The sequence below is a fragment of the Nannospalax galili genome, unplaced genomic scaffold, assembly GCF_000622305.1.
Source record: "Nannospalax galili isolate Female #2095 unplaced genomic scaffold, S.galili_v1.0 scaffold158, whole genome shotgun sequence".
NCBI lineage: Eukaryota > Metazoa > Chordata > Mammalia > Rodentia > Spalacidae > Nannospalax > Nannospalax galili.
In genome coordinates, this window is record NW_008345290.1 from 3,358,458 (window position 1) to 3,383,475 (window position 25,018).

At 36.3% G+C, this 25,018-nt stretch overlaps 1 protein-coding gene across 1 annotated transcript in view; it reads left to right on the forward strand.

The window, feature by feature from the left end:
- The window catches only part of Stk31 (serine/threonine kinase 31), a 95,709-nt gene that overhangs the window by 16,691 nt on the left and 54,000 nt on the right, over window positions 1-25,018 (forward strand). Inside the window, exons 4-10 of the mRNA XM_017800239.2 lie at window positions 6,315-6,389; window positions 7,967-8,125; window positions 13,432-13,790; window positions 15,830-16,004; window positions 17,500-17,615; window positions 19,688-19,847; window positions 22,775-22,897. Coding sequence (XP_017655728.1) covers window positions 6,315-6,389; window positions 7,967-8,125; window positions 13,432-13,790; window positions 15,830-16,004; window positions 17,500-17,615; window positions 19,688-19,847; window positions 22,775-22,897 — 1,167 coding nt within the window. The remainder of the gene's footprint in view (window positions 1-6,314; window positions 6,390-7,966; window positions 8,126-13,431; window positions 13,791-15,829; window positions 16,005-17,499; window positions 17,616-19,687; window positions 19,848-22,774; window positions 22,898-25,018) is intronic.

Sequence of the window (25,018 nt, forward strand, 5' to 3'; positions counted from 1 at the left end):
ACATCATCTGCAAAAAGGGATAATTTGATCTCTTCTTTTCCAATTAGCACTCCTTTAATTTCCTTTTTCTTGTCTTATATCTCTAGCAAGAGTTTGAAGCAGTATATCAAAAAGGAGTTGAGATAGTTGATATCCTTGTCTGGTTCCTGATTATAATGGGAATGCTTCCAGTTTTTTTTCTTTTATAATGGATGTTGGCTGTGGGTTTGTTGTATGTAGCTTTAATTATGTTGAGGTATGTTCCCTACAGTCCAATTCCTTTTAGGACTTTTATCATGAATGCATACTGAATTTTGTCAAAGGCCTTTTCTGCATCTATTGAGATGACCATGTGATTTTTGTGTTTGACTCCATTTATATGATTTATGACATTTATTGACTTGTGTATATTGAACTATTCCTGCATCTCTGGAATAAAGCCTACTTGATCATGATGAATGATCTTTTTGATGTATGTCTATATGTGGTTTGCAAGTATTTTATTGAAAATTTTTGCATCTGTGTTCATTAAGGATATGGGTTTATAGTTTTCTTTTTTGGTTGCATCTTTGCCTGGTTTTGTTACTAGAGTGATGATGACTTCATAGAAAGAATTTGGGAGTTCTTCCCCTGCTTCTATTTTTTTAAATAATTTAAGTAGTATTGGTTTCAGATCTTTAAATTTCTGGTAGAAGTCTACTGTAAATCCATCTCTGCCTGGGCTTTTATTAGTTGGGAAGTTTTGTATTACTGTTTCAATTTCCTTATATATTATGGGTCTGTTTAAATGGTTGACCCCTTCTTGGTTTAGCTTTGGTGGTTCCCATGATTTTAGATATCCATCCATTTCTTTTAGGTTTTCAAATTTAATATAGAGTATAGGTTTTTAAAATATTCCCTTATAATGTTCTGGATCTTTTGAGTGTCTTTTGTGATGTTTCCCCTTTCATCTCTGATTTTGTTGATTTGGATTTGCTCTTTCTTTCTTTTGGTTAACTAGGTTAAGGGTCTGTCTGTCTTGTTTAGCCTTTCAAAGAACCAGCTCTTAGATTCATTGATTCTTTGTATTGTTTTCTTTGTTTCTATTTCATTAATTTCTGCTCTGGTTTTTGTTATTTCTTCTTGTTTGCTGTGTTGGGGTTTTATTTGTTCTTGCCTTTCCAGAGTGTTGAGTTGTGATGTTAAGTCATTTATTTGTGCTCTTTCTGATCTTTTAATATAGGCACTTAGAGCTCTCTACTTCCCTCTTAGGACTGCTTTTAAACTGTCCCAGAGGTTTTGTTGTGTTGTACTGTCCTTTTTGTTTAATTCTGGGAATGCTTTTATTTCTTTCTTAATTTCTCCTTTGACCTACTCATCAGGAGTGTGTTGTTTAATCTCCATGAGTTCGTGTAGTTCCTAGGGCTTCTTCTGTTGTTGATTTTAAGCTTTATTGCATTGTGGTCTGATAGAATCCATGGAATTATTTCAGTTTTTTTTTTTTGTATTTTTTGAGGTTTGTTTTGTGCCCTGGTATGTGGTCAATTTTGGGGGTGCTGAATAGATAGTATATTCTTTGGTGCTTGGGTGGAATATTCAGATGCCTGTTAGGTCCATTTGATGTATGGTGTCATTTAATTCAGATGTCTCTCTGTTTATTCTTTGTCTGCTTGATCTGTCTAATGGAGACAGTGGGGTACTGAAATGCCCTACTATTACTGAGTTGGAGTTAATCTGTGCCTTAAAGTCCTGTAATGTTTTTTTTTTAAATGAATTTCCATACTCCAGAGTTTGGTGCATATATGTTCATGATTGTAATATCTTGTTGGTTAATTGTTCTTTTGATCAGAATGAAGTGACCCTCTATCTCTTCTGATTAGTTTTAGTTTGAAGTCTATTTTGTCAGATATTAGAATTGCTACCTCTGCTTGTTTCTTAGTGCCTTTTGCTTGAAATACTCTTTTCTATCCTTTTACCTAAAGGTAGTGCCTGTCCTTGAAGGTGAGATGGATTTCTTGCAGACAACAAATGGATGGATTTTGTTTCTTAATCCATTCAACTAACCTTTGTCTTTTTCCCGGGGAGTTCAGTCCATTGATAATTTTAAAGTTATTATTGAAAGATATGTATTGATTTCCATCATTTTGATTACTGTTTGCATTCTTTGTCTAATTTTGTGTTTCCGTAATTATTCCCTCATTTAGTTTCTTTCTGTTGACCCTGGGGTATAGTTGTTCCTTTCTCCATTCCTTGTATTGCTTCAAGTATTCTTTGAAGGTCTGGTTTTGTGGACATGTATTCTTTCAGCCTATTCAAGTCATGGAAGATTTTTCTTTCCCCTTCAACTATAATAGACCTTTTTTTCAGGGTAAAGTATTTAGGTTGGCATCTGTGGTAATTTAGAACTGGAAATACCTTGATCCAGGTTCTTCTGGCTTTCATAGTTTGCATAGGTAAGTCAGCTATAATTCTGATGGGTTTTTCCTTTATATGCGACTTGTTTTTCTTTTGCAGCTTTCAGTATTCTCTCTTTGTTCTGTACATTTAATATTTTTACTATGATATGCTGTGAGGAGTTTCTTTTCTTGTCCTGTCTATTTGGTGTTTAATGTGCTTTTTGTATTTGTATGGGAATTTCTTTCCTTAATTTTGAGAAATTCTCTTCTACAATCCTGTGTAAGATCTGGTCAGTACTGTTAACCTGAAAGTCTTCTCCTTCCTCTATGCCTATAATGTGTAGATTTGTCTTTTTATGGTGTCCCACAATTCCTGCATTTTCCATTCCTGTGTGTTTTTAAAATCTTTCATAATCTTTGCTTGAGCGGTCCAATTTTTCAACTTTATTGTTCAGTGTTGATACTGTTTTCCATTTCATTTGTGCTAGTGGCGAGGCTTGTTGTTTCAAATTGGTTTATTGAGTTTTGCACTTCCTTCTTCATTTAAGCCTGAGTTTTCTTCAGTGTATCTATGCCTTTTGTGAATTCAGTCAGAAGTTTATCCCTATCTTCTTTTAGTTCTTTGATTTGTTTGTGTGTTCTTTAAATTCACTGAATTCTTTGATTATGTTTATGATTGTTCTTTTAAATTCTGTGTCCTGCCTTATTTCTAGGGGGTTCTCCTTATAGAAGTAGAAGTCTCCTATGGGATTGATGGAGTTTAGTGGGAACATACTATTTTGGTTTTCTGTATTATTTTTCTGTTGTGATTTTGCCTGTGGATTCTTTTGTTATTTGTGATACTGGTGTGAAACTCAAGCCTTACTTTGTTGAGTTGAGGTCTGCTTCTGTTTATTTTATTAGTTTGCCCTGGTTGTTTTCTTGTTAGATATGTAAATCTGGTTGGTCTAGGTTTCAGGTTCTCTCAGATTTTATATTGAAGGAAACTGATTGCTTCAGATCAGCCAATCAGGAGCTCCCACAGAACTTGGGCCTCCCACAGAGGCCCAAGTCAGGCTCCACTCAGGTACACTGAGGCTTCCTTCCAATGTCTGGGCCCTTACTTGTGGGAATTTGGGAATTTGGGAAGTTCACTAAGGGAAGACCAGATTTAAGCACCTTCTGCTAAGGTCTTAGCCCCTACTGTAGGGCAGGGAAGTCTAGCCCTGGCTAAGTGGGAGGGGCCTCACATGGTCCCAATGCAGAGGGTCAGGCATGGGAAGATTTGGAGAAGCTCACTACCACTAGAGACCAGATCCAGGCACTCTCAGGCAGTCTGCTAAGGTCTTAGCCCCTACTGTAGGGCAGAGACATCTAGCCCTGGCGAAGTCTGGATCTATGTCTTACCTGGCCTACTGCAGCTCTAAGAACCCACTCTCACTCCCTAGTACTCTGTTATGGTTCTTAAAAAAGTTTTCTGTGCCTTTAGAACTAGATTCTTTTCCTTCCATGCCTAGTATCCATAGATTTAATGTGTTTTCAGATTGCCAGGTATTTCTTGAATTCCCTCTGTTACCTTCCTATTTTATCTTTGTTTTATTTGATTGTTCCAGTTCCTCCACATTGTCTTCAAGCTCAGTTAATCTGTCTTCTTTTTGATCTGTTCTTTTGGTGAAACTCTCCACAGAGCCTCTTTATTTGACTTACTGTATTTTGTTTGTTTTTTGAGACAGGGTCTCTCAGTAGCCCCAGCTGGCCTAGAGCTTGCTATGTAGAGGACCAGGTTAACCTTTATTTCACAGAGATCCTCCTGCCTCTGCTGGGATTAAAGGCGTGTGCCACCAGGCTTGGCCTCTCTTACATTCTTTCATTTCTAGGAGTTCAGATTGTTTTTCCTTCAGTTTTCTTTGTTGAGCTTCCTCTTCATACCTTACATCACCTTATTTCATTCAGCTGTTTGTGCTCTCAATCAGGAGCTTATTTTCTTTGATTTCTTTGATCTTTCTTATCATTCATTCTTTTGTGTTCTCTGTGATTTCATCTAACTTACACTTACTAGATGTCATTGCTGTACAATTAGTAATTTTAAAGTTGTGTTGCCTTGGTTTTTCATGTTTCTTTTGTCACTGTGCTGGGATTTACACTTCTGGTATTATTTCTTTGCTTGTTTTTTTTTTTTTTAAATCCGTATTCTTTCAGTTGAAGTATTTGCAATGTTCATGTGGGACTTGGCTGTGGTAGAAGTAAGTGCTAAGTTCAAATAATAGTTCCTCAGTCCAGGAGCTCAGGATGTAAACTTGTAAACTGGTGTAAACTCTGTATTATTCCTTAGTAAGATACTCACTTCAAGATCAACCACAGTTGCTTGATGTTATCACTATGCAAATATATTAGTCAGTCAACAACACTGATGCATTTGGCTTTAATAACTCTTGAAGGATCAATAACCAAGGATAGTTTGGAGTATATTCAGATTTTAGTTAATAAGATTAGGAGACTGAGAGAAGTAGGTTGGGTTAGGATAAGGATTAAAGTTGAAATGGGAAAAAATTGAGATGGGTAAAGTGACTGAAAGGGAAAGTTGGGATAGTGTTAGCGTCCGCAGAGTTTAGAGATTGTTAAAGCTATGGAAAGTTATAAAGAAGTAAAAGAGGAGGGGATGAGGATGAGATAAGAAAAGATGTAGGAACAAGAAAGGGAGTATATGTGATGTACCTGAAGAGTGTAGTTAAGAACTTCTTATGAGGCTGGAGAGACGGCTCAGCGGTTAAGAGCACTGACTGCTCTTGCAGAGGACTCAGCTTTCGTTCCCAGCACCCATATGGTGTCTAACAACTGCTTGTAACTCCAGTTCCAGGGGATCCTACGCTGCCTTCTGACTTACGCAGCCATTGCATGACATTGGTGCACTTACATACGTGCAGGCAATCCACTCATACAAATGAAATAAAAGTACATCTTACAGTAAAAACTGGGTGGAGAAACAAACATCATCTTAAACCTAATTGAGCAATGTACAAACAAAAGCAAAACCATCATGAAACATATATGCAAGAGTGGAAATTAATAGAAAATAATAAATAAAAAGAATGCTTGCAGAATGAATTGCTGGCACAGCTATGCTGAATTGAAAGATGAAATTTTTAGACCCATCTGGCTCTAGGTTCCACATGGTGCTGACTGTGAGGGTAGATGGAAGTTTGTGGTTTCTGAAGCCTCAGTGTTTTGAGGGTTCTGGTGTGTGGGGGAGGGGAGGTTGTAAGACCTTTCCTGGCAGTTCCCTTAGACACCTGTACTCCACAGTGGTCTCTTCTGGTCCTTCAGGTCTTCCTAACTTTTAATTAAGTTAATTCTTGGAAAGTTTCATACATTTATATAATGTATTATGGTTATTCTTTCCCTGTCGTCTTATCTCTCTCCCACCCTTATCCAACTACTTCAACCTGTCCCTTTCTCAGAATCATGACTTTTGGTTTTGTGACCCATTTAGTTTAACCAGGGTCATCTGTGTAACCTTTGGAGCCTGGTGGGATCACCAGTACATATACAACTGAAGGCACTGACTACCCCTTTCTCTGAATCTGAGATTCAAGACCGTTTAACAATATGGAGTAGGCCTCCCTGGGCCCCTCCGTCACCTATGCCTGCTTATGCAGACCCAGTGTAGACATTTGCAGTTGTGGAGATTGTGATTGCAATGGCTGTGCATGTCTTCTTTCCAAGAAGACTAGAAGATAGCTTTTTTTTTTTTTTTGAGAGACATAATGGACTCTGTCGTCATCATGTTTCTGATGTACACTAGCTTTGACTATGGATACATAGTAGTAAAAACAAGTACCCTCCTCACAGAAGTGTTAGGAGAATTAGTTATTGTATGTATATTTATTGACATACTATAGGTTCATAATGCTAACTTATATTCTGATTTACGTAATGTGCTTCTCATTAAAATGCCAAATAGAGTTTCTTTTTCTCCCACAGATATATGGTGGATTGTTTTCTGAAGATAAGTGTTGGTACAGATGCAAAGTTCTGAAAACCATCAGCGATGAAAAGGCAGGAAATATGTATCAATTTTTTGACTTTAAGAATATTTATTTCGGTTCCATGGCTTTAAAGAATTTAATTTTTATTTAAAATTTACTTGTGTGCACACGTGTTTTTGGAGGTCAGAGGACATACTGAGGGAGTTGGTTCTCTCTTCCCACCCTTTTGGTCCTGGGGGTTGAATTCAGGTTGTCAGGCTTGGCAGCAAGTGCCCTCACCCACTGAGCCATTTCACTGGCCTTTGCTTTCAAAACTTGATGCTTTCTGAGTTCGTTATTGTTCATAATAATGCCTAGTTTAATGAACCTACAAATTAATGAAAACATGTTTTTCTTCTTGGTGAATATGAAAGAAACTAATTTTTTTAAACATATAAGAATCAAGAATATTCTTCTGAGTTTAAGTTGCTGTACAATCATTAGGTCATTTAAAAATAGATGATATAATTTGTGGATTAGTTGGTTCTTCGTACATCATTTCTTAATTGTTCTTGCTATTGAACTTTAAAGTTTATTTTACTGAGATTAATGAGTAGAAAAGTAAAACTTGTTTTATCTTGAAGTTAGATGTATTTTTTATTTAATTGTGAATATTATTAACAATAAAAATTAGTTTGTCATTTCTAATACCTAAGTTAAATGTGATAATTTTTTTGTTAAGGTATTTTATTTTTTTGCATTGAAAGCTTGTGGAAGGTTTTTCTTTCATAAGTTCATACATATATAATATACTTCGATCATATCCATTTCCCTTCCATTATTCTGTGCTACCCCCCCTCCCCACCAAACCCCTTTTTCTTCTCAGTAAATTCCCCAGTAAAAGTTAACATTTGTCTTTGCAAGTATTGGGTTCAAGGTCTAACTACAGCAGGGTTTAAGTTCATCTAATTAGACTTGATAACTTTACCTTTTCAGATTTTATTGTTTCCAACTTGAACTTAAGAATGTAGCTTGGTTTTACTATTAGAGATTGGAAAGGGATATAAATGCCATATACACAGGTTTTATAAAAATTCAGTGTTTAAACTGGGTGTGGTGGCACATGCCTTTAATCCCAGCACTCAGGAGGCAGAGGCAGGGGGATCACTGTGAGTTCAAGGCCAGTCTGGTCTATATAGCGAGTTCTAGGCCAGCTGGGGTGGGGAGACCCGTCTCAAACAAACCAAAAACCAAACCAAATCAAACAAAATCCAGTGGTTAAAAAAGACAAAATAGGGATTGGAGAGATGGTTCAGTTGTTAAGAGCACTAGCCGCTCTTGCAGAGGACTCAGGTTCTATCGCAGCACCCACATAGTGGCTAACAACCATCTGTTCCAGGGGATCTGACACTGTCTTCTGACCTCTGTGGGCATTGTATGACATGGGTGCACTGATACACAGAAAACAAAATTAATAAATAAAATATTTAAAAAACAAAATAAACAGTACTATTGGAATCTAGTCCCAAATATAGAATTTTTCTTTGAGGATATTATTAGAGTTCTGTTTTTGCATGCATTTTGTCAATCTGAGGTAAAATTTATAGGGACCATTAACAGATTTTCAATCTAATTTCACCATTACTATTTGCCTCCTACTTTTCCTAGTGTCTTGTGAGATACATTGACTATGGAAATACAGAGATCCTAAACCGATCTGATATAGTAGAGATTCCCCTGGAACTGCAATTTTCAAGTATTGCCAAAAAGTATAGACTTTGGGGACTACAGATTCCTTCTGGCCAAGAAGTTACCCAGTTTGATCAGGTAAGTCACAGATTTAAATAATTTTGTTAATGGAAGTAAAACTATATGCTTGAAAGATATGCACAGTTAAATGTCTTTAGCTTTGTTCATTGTAAAAGCTTATATGTATTACTGGAAAATATGAATTACAAAACAATTCAGGATTGGGATATAGTTTATGGTAGAGCTCTTGCCTAGTGTGCTCAGACCCTGGGATTGGTCCCTAGTACTACCAAATAAAAAATATCATAAAATACATGAAAAATTACATCCTTGTTTTCATCTTTGGTAGGTAATCATTCTTAATGATTAAAGAAGTGATTTTATATATGTGTTAAAAATATGAATAGCTTCTCATGTAAAAGTTAAAAAGATTATCTTTTATAGAAAAATTTTGCTATTTTGTTAACATTTGACTTTTTAAGTATTGGGTTTGTTTTTATTTTGGGCAGTACTAGGGATTAAATCTAGAAGGCCCCTTCCCCCAATCTTTAACTTAACCTTGCCCATAAATAACACTAATTTGAAATTACTAGTATTACAAGGAATCAGATTTTTTTCATTTAGTCAGTGTGATGGTCAGTTTTAAATGTCAACTTGCCATAACCTAGAAAGACCTGGGATGAGTCTCAGTTGAGGAATTATGCAGCTCAAGTTGGTTGTGGGCACGTCAGTGGGGATTTGTCTAGATTGTTAATTGGTGTAGGAAGGTCCAACCCATTGTATGCTGCACCATTCTCTGGATAGGGTGTCTTGAACTATTAAGACAGGAGAAATCAGGATGAGAGGAACAAGCAGGCAGCGTGGATGTATTTGTTTCTCTCTGCACTTGAGGGTGGATATGGTATGAACAGCTGTTTGAAGCTCCGGCCTCTGTGATTTCCCTGCAATGATGGATTTATAAGCTACATAACCCGTTTCTGTTCCTGTGTTGCTTTCTGTTAAGATATTTGATTACAGCAGCAATTGAAACTAGACTAGGCAGAGACCCAGTGTTTGATAAAATAATTGGCAGTATTTTGTTAATGTAGATTCTAGTTTGTATTTATTTTAATTGCGCTGTGGGCCAGCAATTCATTTTGGAAGACACAATTTCAAATTTTATATATACATACATATATATATATATGTAAAACTTGATAAAATTTGACAATTTGGGGGGTAGAGTACCTTCATTTAAATGTTACACATTAATTTTAAGAAATAATTATGATTCTTTTGTGGTTTAGGAATCATTTTTAAAAAATGGACAGAATCTGGACTAATGACTTAATTAACCTTGACAGCCACAGTTTACTATTCTACCCCCCAAAACAATGAATAAATGTGGGGATGCTTGAGAATGTATCAGAGCACTGCACTGAAAGACAAATGCCCCATCTTCATTGAATTTAGTGAAGATTGGGAAAGAAGCTTGGCATTGTGTGCCTGAGGTAGTCTAGAACTAGGGATGAAAAAGCAAGATTGAGAAAGACTGCTGGCTGTTAAGGGTGAATCCAAACTTGCATTTCCACAATGAAGTGGGAGAAATGGCTTTAAATAAAATTGTGATTGAGGCATGACTTGAGGACACAGTTTTAGGGGCGGAGTGCTAGACAGAGTTCCAGAAGCACAGTTCCAGGGCACAGAGATGGTTCCAAGAGATATCTCAGGGAATGAGTGTTCTCAGAGTTTGGATCTACTCTTAAAAACTAAATTTAAGAGTCAGAATGTTTTATTGAGGTAATTGTGATGTTGGCATAGTAACACTGTACTTTTGGTGAGTGATAGTGCTGGTAAGTCATTTCAAGCTCAAGTGGCTTATGCGAACAGTAACTTAATCAGTATAAGGAACTGTAATGAAAATTTGAAAACTTTGTATTAGCCTCTTTTTTTGGTCATTTTTCAGAATCTTGTAGGTGTGTTGAGTGTTATACTCAATTGGCATTGCTAGTTACATTTAAGACTATTTCTGCATATATAGATATTAGACTTTCCTAAAGTATAGATATTATAAAATTGCTCTCAAAGTTTTTGATTTAAAATAGGTTTACTATTTGAGTAAATGCTTTGATCAAGGTAGAAGCTTATTTTGAATTTCCCACATGCCTAGAAGCATGGAGTCTAAAATTACAGACTTCAGAATTCATCTGTTAAGGAAATTGTGATCTAGAACAATTAAATGAGTTACAAAGCTAATTAGTACCGAAACAGGGCTAGAATTCAAATCCATTGCTAGAAATAAGTTGCTTTTTTCTCAAGAGTTTTGATATTGAAGGAATCAGCTAGCTGGGAATGGTCTTATATGCCTCATAGATTCTTTAATAGTGGGTGCTCTATTGTATGTGATTGCTTAGCCCAGTGAAAAGGGCATTGACTAGAACTGAGCTGAATTATAAAAAATAGTAATTGTTCACAAACTCTGCTTAGAAAGTACTTGCTTGGTTATTCTTAGCAAGGAGTTGCATACATTTGGGACACACAGCTTTATGTAAATCCATCTCTAATAGAAAGTAGATTATTTTTGTTTGAGTGCATATGCTGTTTTTTTTTTTTTGGTGTTTTTGAGACATGGTCTCCCTGTAGCCCCAGCTGTCCTGGAACTTACTATGTAGACCAGGCTGGCTTTGAACTCACAGAGATCCACCTGCCTGTGCCTCCCAAGTGTTGGGATGAAAGGTGTGCGCCACCACGCCTGACTTCATATGCTATTCTAAGACATGAATTCTTGATATAGTAAAAGCTGCATGTATTCAAACAATAATTTTCAAACACTTCCTAGGGTTAAAAGCTAAACTTGGATTTTAGATGGGCTTTTGGCAACACTAGTTTAAACCAAGGATTTTTGTAGATAAAATAAATACCAGAAATTACATCTGATTAAAAATTTAATATGATTCATTTCAGTGAATCACATTTTGAGATTGTTGGCTTTACTTGCTGGATCTCATTCAATTGGTCATATCTTTTAGACCATATTTGTTATTTATATTGGCATTCTTGTTGTTTCAAACCCTTGGTGTAATGTATGCATTTCTAATTTTTTGAGGCAGGGTTTTGTTATGTAGTACAGATTGAATTTGAATTTTCCCTACAGTTTAGCCTGACTTTGAACTTGCTGTATTCTGTCTCAGCTTCCTAAATGTTGAGAATACAATGCACCACCATACGCAGCTTGTATTTCTAAATTCTATGCTTGAAAATTTTATAAAACCTATGTTTTTGTTAAGTATTTTGTCCTTTTGGCTTATGAGTTAAACACTTTCTGTCTTTTTTTCTTCCCCCTTGATTCCCCTGTCACATCTTCTTCCCATTCCCTCTGGAACCCTTCTTCCCCGCCCCTCAATAACTACTGAGTTTAATTAGGATAGTTTGCATGTGCATGAGTGTGGAGTTATTTACTGGATTATAGGCAACTTCTTAGAAGAAAAATGACTACCCTTCCCCCAGCAGCATCAGCTGTTCCTGAGCTAGAGGTGGGGCCTCATTTGATTTTCCCTATCCATGCTGGGATATTGATGGGCTTGAACTTTGTACTGTCTTGTGCAGGTAACCATGACTACTGTGAGTTCATGCGTATAAGAATCATGTCATGTCCAGAAGACAAAGTTTCATAGCGTTCTTCCTCACCCTTTATCACCCTCTGTCTCTTAACAGTCTTTCTGCCCCTTCTTCCAAGATGGTCCCTGAGGTGCGTGTGTGCGTATGATATAAATGTTTTGTTTGTCTGAGCATTCAAGAAGTCATTTATTCTTAGTACTTTGACTATTTCTGAGACTCTACATTAACTGCTGCCTACTACAAAAAGCTTATCCGGACAAGGTTGAGAGCAGCACTAACCTATGGGTATAAGCATAAATATTTAGAAGACAGCTTGATAGCATAACCATTTACCCCAACAATAATAAGGTCCCATCTAGGGCCCAAGACTTCCCCTTGTCTTTTTAAAATAGTGGTGATTGGTGATATTTAGCATATAGTTTGAATAATTTCTGATCCTTTAGATGTATTCTTTGAGGCCAAGGTATTCTTAATCCAATATTAAATTGAATTACAGTGAAATTTTTTCTTTGTAACTTTATGTATTTTAAAACATTCTAAGGAGTCCACAAAAATTTCATTGGACTGATAAAAGAGCCCATGCATAAGAAAAGTTAGTGACTTGTATATAGGTCTTACTTTTGTCCTTTATATTGCTATAGTGTTAGAGGAATAAAGTGTTTAATGCTTACCAGTTTTCAGCGGTTTCTTAGATCTCGAAGTTTTTCCTTTCTTCTTAAATGAAGTGAGCTTGTATTGTCTAGTTTTTAGTTTTTAGTTTGCATCCTTGTTTTTTTTATTGCAATTGGCATAATTCTTATTTGGTTTCCTTATAAATTTTAGTTTTCATATTTACTGAGAATATAGTTAAAAATAAAGCTCCTTTCTCTAAGAGAGATATAATCCATTTATTTTAATGATGCCCCTGTTATAAGGAAGGCATGAATGGATAAATTTGAGCAGTACCCACTCATTTTGTGTTTTAAATTTATGCTTTATATATACTAAAAAAATTAGTAATTTCATTTATTGCATAGGGTGCAAATCAGGAAAAGAATTTAGAGAAATCACGAAAAGCATAATTAGGTAGTATCAAAGTAATTGCAGGAATCAAAAATTTCAAGAATAGTAAAGTTTTAGTAAAATTAAGTCTCAAAATGCCTTCTGATCTCAAATATGTTTTAGCTTTATCTTTCTCAGTGTAGTGGGTTGTTGATAGTGAAAATTTAGCAAGAATTTCATTTCTCACATGACTTCTTGTACACTAATTATACTGGTGTGGCTTCTTTAAAGTTCTACCTAGGAGAGTTTTGAATAAACAATTCCTAGTGTCTCACATCCTATAATTTTAGTGGGTTAGCTTTCTTTCTTTTAAACTTGCATGTTGTGCTCTTAGTTTAAAACTACCTGGCTCTGTCTTTAAAATAATAACCAATTTTTGTTGGAATTGAACACCCTTTTTTAGATACCAAAGAAAAAATTTTCAGTGTATTGTAACTCCTAAGAATACCATCATTATATTGGAGCCAGAGTAGTCAACACAATCTTCTAGGTTAAAAAATTACTGTAGTATATTTAATTAGTATTCTTTAAAAAGTTTAGAAATATGGCTAAATATTAGTTTTATCTCTAGAAAGAAAAATTTTCACAAAATAATTAAAATACATTTGTATACATTCATGTATATGTTCATACAGTCAACAGCATAGTAATCTTGTCTTGAGATTGTAAGGAGAAGAAATGTGTTGTTTGGAGTAGAAACTAATTGATGTAGCTGGTTTGTGTCTTTTTTGTCTTATCTTTCTTAGGGAAGAACCTTTTTGGGGAGCTTGACTTTTGAAAAGGAAATAAAAATGAGAATTAAAGCATCCTATCAAGATGGAACAATTATTGCTCAGGCTGAGGATGGCACTGTTGATATAGGAGAAGAAGTGGCTAAGAAAGGCTTTGCAGAAAAATACAAAATTACCTCTGGCATGGACATCTGTGAGGCAAAGAAATCAGATTCTAGTCAGCTTTCTCTCAGGAACCTCAAGAATCCCATTCCCTCGTGGGGGCGCAGATCAAACCATTCAACCTTCAGCAGGCCAAAGGGGCATTTTAATGGGAAGTTGGCTCTTGATGTGAAGTGTGAGACTAATGCAGGAAATCATGTGACATTTCCAAAGTAAGACTAACTTGGTGGGGGTTTTAGTTTTAATCAATTTTAAAATTTATTGTAGTGACTCTTGCAGAAGTTAGTTCTTAACACTTTTGGAATCCTTAACAATGCCTATGATGTTGTGAGTGATCTTGAGGGATGACACTGATAACTTCTGTTATTTAACATTTGTTCCTCTCTTCTTTAGCAGGAATATTTCCCTTAAAAACCAGTTTGAAAGAAAAATCGTTTCTGAATTGTTTAAAGTTCATTTGCCAACTTTTCATTCCAATTCTTTTGAATATCTTCATCAAGAATAAAAATCTAGAGCTGGAGCCCTAACTTAGCAGTTAAGAGCACTTACTGCTCTTCTAGAGGACCTGGGTTCAGTTCCCAGCACTCTACCCACATGGTGGCTAACAACCATCTTTAACTTTAGTTCCAAGGGATCTGAAGTCTTCTTCTGGCTTCCATGGGGATTGCAACACTGAGTGCACTTACATACATCCAGGCTAACACTCATAAAGTAAAAATTAAAAACTAAACAATAAGAAAAGAATAAAAATCTACCTTAAATATTATTCAAACAAAGACTGGCATTTTAGATAAGATTTGAAGTTGGGGCTGAAAGGATAGCTCGGTGGTGGAGTATATGCTTAGCATGCATGAAGTCCTACATTCAGTTTCCATTCTAGTAAGGGAAAAAGAGTGGATGTTTTTCCTCTGGCTCTAAGAATACTTTCTATGAGTTTACAAAAGGCTCTGTTATTCTTGTGAAAGCTTGTGAGGAAATTTTTTGATCATTCCATAAGAAATTCATTTCTTAATAAATTTTTTTTCTATTTTTTGTAGTCCTAATAATCAAACCCAAGGCATCATGTATGCAAGGTCTACACTTTTACCAGCTGAGCTACTTCCTCAACCTATGTTTTAATTTTAATTAACTAATTAATTATTTAGGTTTTTTGAGACAGGGTCTCCCTGTAGCCCTAGCTGGCCTGGAACTTACTATGTAGACCAAACTGGCCTCAATCTCACAGAGATCTGCCTGCCTCTGCCTCCCAAATGCTGGGATTAAAGGCATGTGCCACCATGCCCATCCTCTATGTTTTTATTTTAATTGACTCAATAATTGTACATACTTGGGCTGGAGAGATGTCTCAGTGATTAAGAGCTCGTATTTCTCTTGCAGAGCCACCCACATCAAGCAGCTAACAACCACCTGTAATTCCAGCTCCAAGGGATCGGACACCTCTGTCCTTCATGGGCTCCAGTACTAATACACACACACACACACACACACACACACACACACACACACACACAATATTAGAAAGAAATAAAATAATTGAACATACATATGATGTATGGTGTGATATTTCAATTCATGTGTATCATGTGGTCAGAAGATCAGAAGAAGTGGCCTGTCATCTCAGATGTATGTAGTTTGAGTACCCCCTTTAAATAATTTTGAATTACCTACTTGAAGCAGAAAGCTAGATTAGATATTCATATATACCAGTATATTATTATCTATGGTGATTCAACCCATGTTATCATTGCAGTTTGATGGAATTTTTCCAGTGCTTTAGGAACTAAATTGTCAAAGTTGGAGGTCCTAGGGAGGGGGATTAGAAGAAACTAACACAGAAATATTGTTTACTTTGTTCTTTGGAGTTGACTGTACTGAGAGGAATTTGGAATACAAGCGATTGGAGGCATAATTTTTGAAGTATGACTCAGTTATATAATCTAGTTTCCAGTAAAATAATTTACTTTTTATTTGTGTTTTGATGTAGGGTTTCACTAGCCCAGACTAGCCCAGACTGTTCTCAAATTTATGTAGCTGAAGACAGTCTCAGACTTGTTATTTTCCTGCCTTGGTCTTCTGAATTTTGGGATTTCAGGCTTGTGCCAATATGCCCAACTTAAGTTATTTTTTAGTGTTGCAGTAGGCATAATTTTAGTGTTCAAAGATAGAGTATAAACAAGTCAAAGTAATTTCAGTTGGTGAGTTCTGTTAGCCTTAGCATATTTTTAAAAATGAGTAAATTTGTTTTTAACAGGGAAAGTTTGGCTGCTGGTGACTTTAATTTGGGGTCTAATGTCAGTCTGGCAAAAATTAAACAGGACCAGAAACTTATTGAAGAGAATGAAAAACTTAAAATAGAGAAAGATGTTCTTCTTGAAAATTATAAGGCTTTAGAACTGAAAGTTGAACAGACCGCCCAGGAGCTTCAGGTAAAGAAAGTTCACCCGTGAAATCTATGCACTCCTTTTATGTTTTGTCATTCCCTTGATTCTCTCCTGAAATTTAGGTAAGAAGAAATTTTTTTCTGAATTTGAAACTAGTCGTCTTTGGATTTCATTGGATGTTTGACACTTGTTTTTATTTACATTTTCTTTTATGTTCCTTTAAAAATTTTTAATGTTTGTGTGTGGACATGTTAGTTTGTGTGTATGCAGGTGCACGGTGCTTATGGGCACACGAGTGTGGAGGCCAGAGGTTGATGTCAGGTGTCTTCCTCAGTTGTTCTCCATCTTAGTGGTTTTTTTTTTTTTTTTTTTTTTTTTTTTTTTTTTTTTTTTTTTTTTGTTGTTTTGGGACAGAGTCTCACTGTGTAGCCCTGGCTGTCTTGGACCTTACTGTGTAGACCAAGCTGGCCTTGACTTTACAGAGATCTACCTGCCTCTTGCCTTCAGAGTGCTGGATTAAAGGCAGGTGCCACTATACCTGGCTCTGTCATAATTTTTGGAAGAGGGTCTTTGACTGAACCCGGAGTGTCCTGATTTGGTTAGACTTGCTGGACAGCAAGCCCAGAGGTCCTCCCGTCTCTGCATCTGCAGTGCTGAGCTGGAGATGTGTGCTACTGCTGTGTCTGACTTTTTAATGTGGTGCTAGGGCTTGAACTCCATCCTTACACTCATGTGGCAAGTATTTCGCTGACTGAGACATCTTTCTGGCCCCTAAAAACTTTTAAATTATGGAAAGTATCAAACATTCCAGAAAGAGAGAATTAAATAATCCCGGTTTTTACCAGCTTGGGGTGTTCCCATCTTTTGTTAAGTCCATACTTTATATATTATTTTAAAACAAGGCCTACTCATAGTATTTCATTTTCTTATGCATGTATCTATTGCTGATAAAAGAGAGAACTCAGAAACTATACCTTGGAAATGTGTTACACAGCTAAGTGGTAAAGTACTTGCTTAGCATGTGCAAGGTCCTGGGTTAGATTCTAGCCTGTCTCCCCCTCCCCCTAAACCCCAGATTAACCAAATTATAACCATATTACAGATCATACTGAAAATAAGCAGTAATTGTATAATATTGTTTAATATCCAGATGGAGCACATTTCCCATATTGTTTCATGAAACCTTTTTGTTGTTGTTGTTTTGTTTTCTATTTTTTGAGACAGAGTCTCCCTGTGGCCCCTGCTGGCTTGGAACTTGCTATGTAGACCAGGCTGTCCTCAAACTCATAGAGATCTGCTTGTCTTTGCTTTCTGAGTGCTGGGATTAAAGACTTAAGCCACCATGCTTAGTTCCTGAAACCTTTAAAAATTTTAGTTCTTCCAACTGGTACTGGCTGAATGTTCAACAGTTCGATTTGGTTCTGACAGTTAACATTTTTAAACATTTAACATTTTAAGTATACATGAAAATGATTGAATGCTAGTATAAGTACAGTGTCCTCTTTGGCTCTCAGTATGATATGTATGTATTTTGTTTCAGCAAGAGAAAGCAGCTACCATGGATTTGACTAAACATTTAGAAAGTACTCTGAAGACTTGTATAGGTACCAAACTGAAAAATCTGGCAGCTAAGGTGGAGCTATTGAAAGAAATTAGGTACATTAAAGCAAAATTCTGTGTATTTTTGTGCAGTCTTGGTTATTGAAACAGGTGTCTTATGCATACTAGCTGAAAGAATGTTTTATATATGGGAGTGTGTGTGTGTACATGTGTGTGCATGCATGTGTGTGAAGGCCAGAGGACAGCTTCTGGTATTGTTTCTCAGGTACTGTCCACCTTGTTTTTTGAGTCTTTCTCTCACTAGCTAGAAATTTGCCAAGTGGGCTAGTATGGCTGGTCAGTGAGCCTCAGGGATCCCCTGTCTCCACATCCTCAGCCCTGGGATTGCAAGTATGCACCACCATGCCCAGCCTTTTAATGTGGGTTTTGGGGCTCCACCTTGGGTCCTCATGCTTCTGTGACAATTAAGCCATCCCTCCAGCCACCCCCCAAAAGAGTATTTTGAGAAGGATAATTTAAAAGAATTGCTAATTAGTTGGTACTTTGTTTAAATTGTATGTCTACTATTTTTGCTTTTGAGAGTTAATCTTTCTATTTTTGTGACTTCAAAGAGAAAGATTGAACAGTAATTCCCAAGATTAATTTTAACAGGTTTTTTTTGTTTCTTTTTGGTTAGTTTTCTGTTCTTACTTGGAACTATAGTGTCCTAAGTTCATCTCTGTGAGTGAAATTTAAAAAACAACATCCCTCTCCCCAGCTTGAGTGGTAGTTTGATGGGAAACCATCATGTCTAGCTGTATTTTTTACAGTTGTTTTCAGGGGTTTCCTGGAACTGAAGGTTTTAGTAATCTAAATTGATTAATTATACTTTGTCTGAGGAAAAAATACATTATTTGCAAAGTCAGAAGAAAAGGAATTAGTTGGGACTGGAGAGATGGCTCAGCGGTTAAGAACATTGGCTGTTCTTGCAGAAGACCTGGGTTCAAATCCCAGCACCCACATGGCAGCTAACAACTGTCCATAACTCCAGTTCCAGGGGGTCTGATAGCTTCTGTCCTCTGCTAGCATTGCACGACACGGGTGCACTTAACTACATGCAGGCAATACACGCATACCCATACTTTGATGCTGCCATGAATGAATACTGCATGTTGATTCATTTCCCCAGTGGAAATTTATATTTTCCAGTATAAATTTCCTCACATAGCATGTGGTTTTAAGTCTTTTAAGACTTGGATAATTTGGTTCCCCAGAGCCTAATTAAGTTTTGATACACTACTAGAGATAAACCAGGTAGCAGTACTGGCAAAGCTTTGAGCCAGAATGACAGTGTGTTTTAATCCATGTTTGAGGAAAAAATGTGCTATTAGAATGGTGGCAGTCGATTTGGGAGCTAGAAAAAACAATTGGTGTGCCTCGTTAGTTTTTTAATTAGCTTGCTTCTGATTGCTTTGTTTATAGTTTTTTAAAACTTAGTATATGCTGGATACGAGGACTTTGTTATACAAAGTTAGCTGTGCCTAAAATTTTTAGAGAAGGCTTTACAAATCTGATTATAGAACAGAAATTGAAGGCCTTTTGACATTGTAAATTAACTCATATTTTTTGATGTCATGGTCATCTTTTTATACAAAGTTTTTAAAATTTTCATTTTTTCCCCCAGCTAGATGTGATGACATTGTCTGTAGTCACAGTAAATCTCAAGGCCCAGACAAGAAGATGCTCAAGCCTGGAACTTCTGAGGCTAACCTGCAATACAGCATTTATTTATTTATTTATTTATTTACTGATAATGGGAAGATACGTGTCTTTTGGTTCCAGGAAAATATTTGCAATAGAATCTCATTACGTAGCCTTGGCTGGCCTGGGACTCACTGTGTAGACCACTGGGTAGATTCACAGATGTCTGCTTGCCTCTGCGTCCTGAGTGCTCGCATTAAAGCTATGTACCACCATGCCTGCTTAATAGCAATGTCTTGTCTTGAAAAATGTATAAAATTGTTTCACAAATTTTTATGTTAAAAGTTTACATTAAAGTTGTACATTATTTTCTATGAAGCTGTAGGCTAGTGCTGTAAATAGTAACTTTTAGATTATTTAAATGAATTTCTCTTATATGGGCTTTGTAATATCAGGGTTTTCCTTTTTTTTGCTGTTTTCTTAAATAGGTGCATCAGTATCAATGTTCATTTCGGGAATGACCTTTCAGATGCTATACAAGTGTTGGATGAAGGAAGCTTTACTACTCTAGCTTCTTTGAATGAATTAGAGAAAATTTGGTCAGAATACAGTGTGGCTCAGGAAAAGATTCAAACTTGTCATAATGAGGTAGGCTAAAAATTTTCTCTCCTATGGTTTTATCTGTTAAACTTAAATATCTTTTGAGAAAACAGAAGGTTTGCAGATACTTCAGTGATACTTCATTTATATAAAATAAATGCTTATCTTAGGAGAAAGTTTAGCTTATGAAAAGGTAGACTAGGTAGTAAGTAGATAAATGGTTACAAAACCTTTCCCCCTTTTTCATGAATATTTGATATTTGACTTTTTTATTCCCTTGGAAATCTGATAAAATGTTTCAACCATGTTAGTAGGCAAGATTTGTTTTGGCAGATATTCTTGAATGGTAAATTGCCTGTGAATTAGGAAGAACTATAAAATACTTGATGAAGATTCTTACAAGTAGATAGCCCTTTGAGAGCCATTGGATGCTAAAAGAGTTACAAGAAATAATGGCTTTTGAGGGTCTCACCTGAAGTTTATGTACCTAGGGTAACTCAGTCTTGTTTTCTGGCCTGGACCATGTGGAGCTTGTTTTCTGGTCTGAGTAGTATGTTTTTCATTATTATAATTTTGGACTCTGCTGCAATGTTATATACTGCCCAAGCCATCTAATGTTTAGAGGTAGTTTGTGTGAGGGGAGAAGGAGTATGAAGACGGAAGCATTTTATAATTTTTATTAATTTAGGCACCTAAACTAATTGTACCTGTTTTAGTTTTCTTAATTTATTATATTGAGCTGAACAGAACTCCTTACTTTCCTTATAAAAATATTTCTCATAACCATGATAGCTTTCTGTAATACTTGAGCTTTCTTTTGTATTTGGACTTTTTCCATTTAAAGGATTAGTGTTTTTTCATTGTTTGTTTTGAGGCAGGGTCTCACTATGCATTCCTGGCTGGCCTGGAAATTGCTATGTAGAGTAGGCTGGTTTCAAACTCACAGAGATCTGGCTACTTCTGCCTCTTGAGTGCTGCCGATTAAAGGTGTGCACCACCATGCCTGACATAGTATTAATGATTTTTGCCTGTGTGGTTTATACTCTCCATGTCTTATTTCCTAGTTGCATCCAGGCTGACTGCTTGGTACCCTAATGACCTTTGAATGAAAAGCGTGAATAAGATAATTAAGCCTTTGGAAATGCCAGGAATATTTAGGTTGGAGAAGGGATTAGATGGATTGTTTTATGTATTAGCATTTAAAGGGTCATTTCTTACTATGGAACTAAAGTATGGCAGCAGAGTTAATTTTTGGATATGTATAAAATACAGGCAGTATGGCTGGGCATGGTGGCGCACGCCTTTAATCCCAGCACTGGGGAGGCAGAGGCAGGTGGGTCTCTGTGAATTCAAGGCCAGCTTGGTCTACATAGTGAGTTCCAGGCCAGCTAGGGCTACAGGGAGACCCTGTCTTAAAGAGAAAAAAAAATACAGGCAGCAATATAGGTACTTTATATACTTTTTGGAATGGCTAGTTTTCCCTTCTTTTATTAAGTAAGGAAAGGTTAAGAAAATTGCTCAGAATTACATAGTTTTAAATGTTATTATGCAATATGAATTCTGACATGCCTGACTAAAACTTAATAGTCTCTTCCCATTTAAATTGTGTGGCAGATATTAAAAGTCTTCTTGATGTGTGTTCATGTAATAAGATGGAAAAACAAAAATGAACTACTTTTTATGTTCTGGTCTTGTTTTTGTGGTTTGAGTATAAGAAAAGAATTCAGGACAGAGGGAGAGGGCTTCATATAATTGTAGGATTTGGTAATCTATTTACCTTACCTTCCTTCCTTCCTTCCTTCCTTCCTTCCTTCCTTCCTTCCTTCCTTCCTTCCTTCCTTCCTTCCTTCCCTTTCCCTCCCTCTCCCTTCTTCCTTCCTCCTTCTCTCTCTCTCTCTCTCTCTCTCTCCCTCTCTCTCTTTCCTCTCTCTCATTTTAGATCATTGCATGGAGGTCAAGTCTATTTCCATCATGTGATTGGGACAGATCATTCTCTCTCTCTTTCTTTTCTTTTTTTCTTTCTTTTCTTTCTTTCGTGCTGCTGGGGATTGAACCTAAGATCTTGTACACATTAGGCAAGAGTTATACCATTCAACTATACCCAGCCCAGTACAATAGCCCACTACTAGAATAGTAGTGTATATGTTTTTCTTTTAAAGCAAGATTTTGGGGTTTTTTGAGACAGGATTTCCCAGTAGCACCAGCTGGCCTGGAACTTGCTGTGTGGATCAGGCCAGTCTGGCCTCTATCTCACAGAGATCCTCCTGTTTCTGCCTCCACACTGTTGAGTTTAAAGGCATATACCACCATGCCCTGATCTTGTCTTTTTTTATGAGACTGGGTCTCACTGTGTAACCCTGATTGGCCTGGAGCTCACAGAAATCCGCTTGCTTCTGTCTCCAAAATGCTGGAGTTGAAGACGTACTACCACACCCCCATGAGAGAGACACAAATTTTTTTAAAAGACGTGATTTTTTTTCTTCTTTCTTGAGTTAGGATGGGTATTGAAAGATAGTTCAATATAGCATGGTAAGCACTGTATGAGATAATGGATAGAGTTCTGTATATACGTATTTCCAGCTAGTCTCTTAGATGAATTGGAGGTTTTATCCTGGTAGAGTGTAAATAAATTTTGAAAACTGAGTAGGTAAAGAAGTTGAGGCTGGAATGAGAATAGAGCGAAGGCAGAGTGTAGTAAATAACAGGAAACTGTAGTCTTACCAGAAACAAGTGAGCTGTTGTGGAAAAGTAGGAAAAAGTTGACATAGCAGGATCATTGAACTTAAGTGGTTTAGTTTTTAATTTAGGGAGAGGGAATTCTTTGATATTTTTAGTGGTCTAAAAGTAGTTGTCTTAAATGCTATTATGCTTGGAAAATGTAGTGTTAAGTTTTAGAAATCACTTTTGTACATATAGGTAAATGTATGAAAATACCTGATGTGTTAATAATGGTCATTCAATTTTCCTTTCTCCAGAATGAAGGGAATATTTTGATTGCCAAAAGAAATGAGGTACAACAGAAGCTATTTGTGGCAGTAGAAGTTTTTATTCTGGAAGTAGACGAATTACCACTCGATAAACGCCTTAAAACATTGCAGGTTGGAATTAAACTATATTAAATAAACATTAGAAATTAGTAAAGTCAGTATTAGCCTTGAAATTTTAGATAGTATTGATAATTATAAAATCTTTTCCTTTGTTGAATTCTAGTTTTTAATGGCATTAAAAATTAATATTAACTTGTTTATTATTTAAGTGTACATGTATTATCTTTCATGCAAGCAAGTTAAAATGCCAGAGAGTATTCACTGGTGTAGCAAACATTGGAGAAACTCATGGAGACAGGAGCGGTAGTGGGCATGAGGGGGTGCTATTGCTTTCTAGTAGGAAATTTAGTACAACCACTTGATTAGAGATTAAGGTACATGACCTGGGTGCACTTACCTACATGCAGGCAATACATGCATACACATAAAATAAAAATAAAAAAGTACAGTAGTTTCATGTTGTAACAGAGTTTTGTCTCAGCCTTGTCTTCCAGCTCAGGAGTGACTTTGATTTGGGCATGAATGTGGCAGTGTTAAATCCTTCTTTTAGGAACATAGTATTTCTCTTTATTTCTTTGAAGTTTTGCTACTTTGGTCAATATCTCTAGTGCTGTTGACAGTATGTGAAACCTATCTTGTTTGGACTACAGGGAATTGGCTTTCTAGACATTTGGAGAAAATAATGTGGAATTACTAAACAGGGTCTCTTTTTGTTTCCCTGGATGAAGATGCAGTTTTGATGATAGTGTTTATGGTTCAGAAATCACTGGAACCCTGGTTTGAAACATTTTGTTTTCTTTTTTAAAAGCTTTTATTTTTAATTATGTGTGTGTGCGTGCGTGCGTGCGTGCGTGTGTGTGTGTGTGTATGTGTATGTGTGTGTGCATGTGAGTGCAGGTGCTTGTTGAGGGTGCATATGAGTTCTTCCTCCAGCAAGGCTGTACCTCCTATCCTACCAAAACTGTGCCACCAACTAGGGACAAAGTGTCCAAACACTTGGATCCTATGGGGGATAGCCTTATTCAAACCACCTCCATATCCCTAATTTGAAAAATCCAAAATCTGAAGTGCTCCAGAACTTCACACTTTTTGAGTACTGACATGATACCATGTGTTGAGACAGCTCTGTAGCTCAGGCCAGCTTTGAACTTGGGGTCTTCCCAAGTGCTGGAATTAAAGGTGTGTGCAACCACATCCAGTTGTACATCCATTTTGTGGAATGTCTTATATGGAACACAATAATGTACCAAAATTGTAAAGAGTCTGGCTTACAAATTTGTCTTTTGATTGCTAGCTTAATTGAATTACATACCTATAGTTAGTGTTTGATTATAACTTATTTCCATTACCTTGTTTTTTAAAATCTTTGTCACAATTTCCTTTTCTGTCATCTTCTATTTTCCAGTGCTAATTTTTAACATTCTCCTCTCCCTTTGGTGTCTTTCCTCTGTTTCTCTTATCTCCTTCCCCATAGCCAACCAGCAAAACTACAGAGGTTGTCCAGGACTGCAGTCACAGGTTGTTGTGGGAATTATGTGTGACAACTCAGTTAAATAAAATAGAGAGCTATTTTCTCAATTTCTTGTTGTTTCCACATACGGAATGTTTTTTCTAAGAATGCTTTTAGAAAGGCTGTTGTGTAATTGGCTTCATGATGTTTCAAGGTATCTAATTTGAATCTCTCTAATAGACAGTTGTTTAGGTAGGTATGAAGTGTTAAACCCAAAGAGCTAGTTTTTTCTTTAGATTTTTCTGTAGCAATATATTGTTTTTTATTTTATAATTGTTGGCATCAGTCTATTTGGTTTTGTTTTTGAGAGAGGGTTTCCCTATAGCCCAAACTGGTCTGGAACTTGTCATGTAGACCAGGACACACTTGATCTCCTCTGCCTCTGTCTCTCAGAGTGCTGTGATTAAATGCATGCACCACTGCACCCAGCTCATCAGTCTTAAGTTTTATTTTTATATTATATATATATTTTTCCTCTCTGGAGGCTTAGAAATTGACTTTGTTCTTAAATTTCAATAAATTTTGATTTAATCTGAGTCCATTTAGCTTGAGGTTTTACATCTTCCTTTAGTTCTAAGAAATATTTTGTAAGTATTTCTTAAGATAGTGTCTCTCTCCCATCTTATTTTTATTTTATTATATATGTCTAAACTTATTTTTAT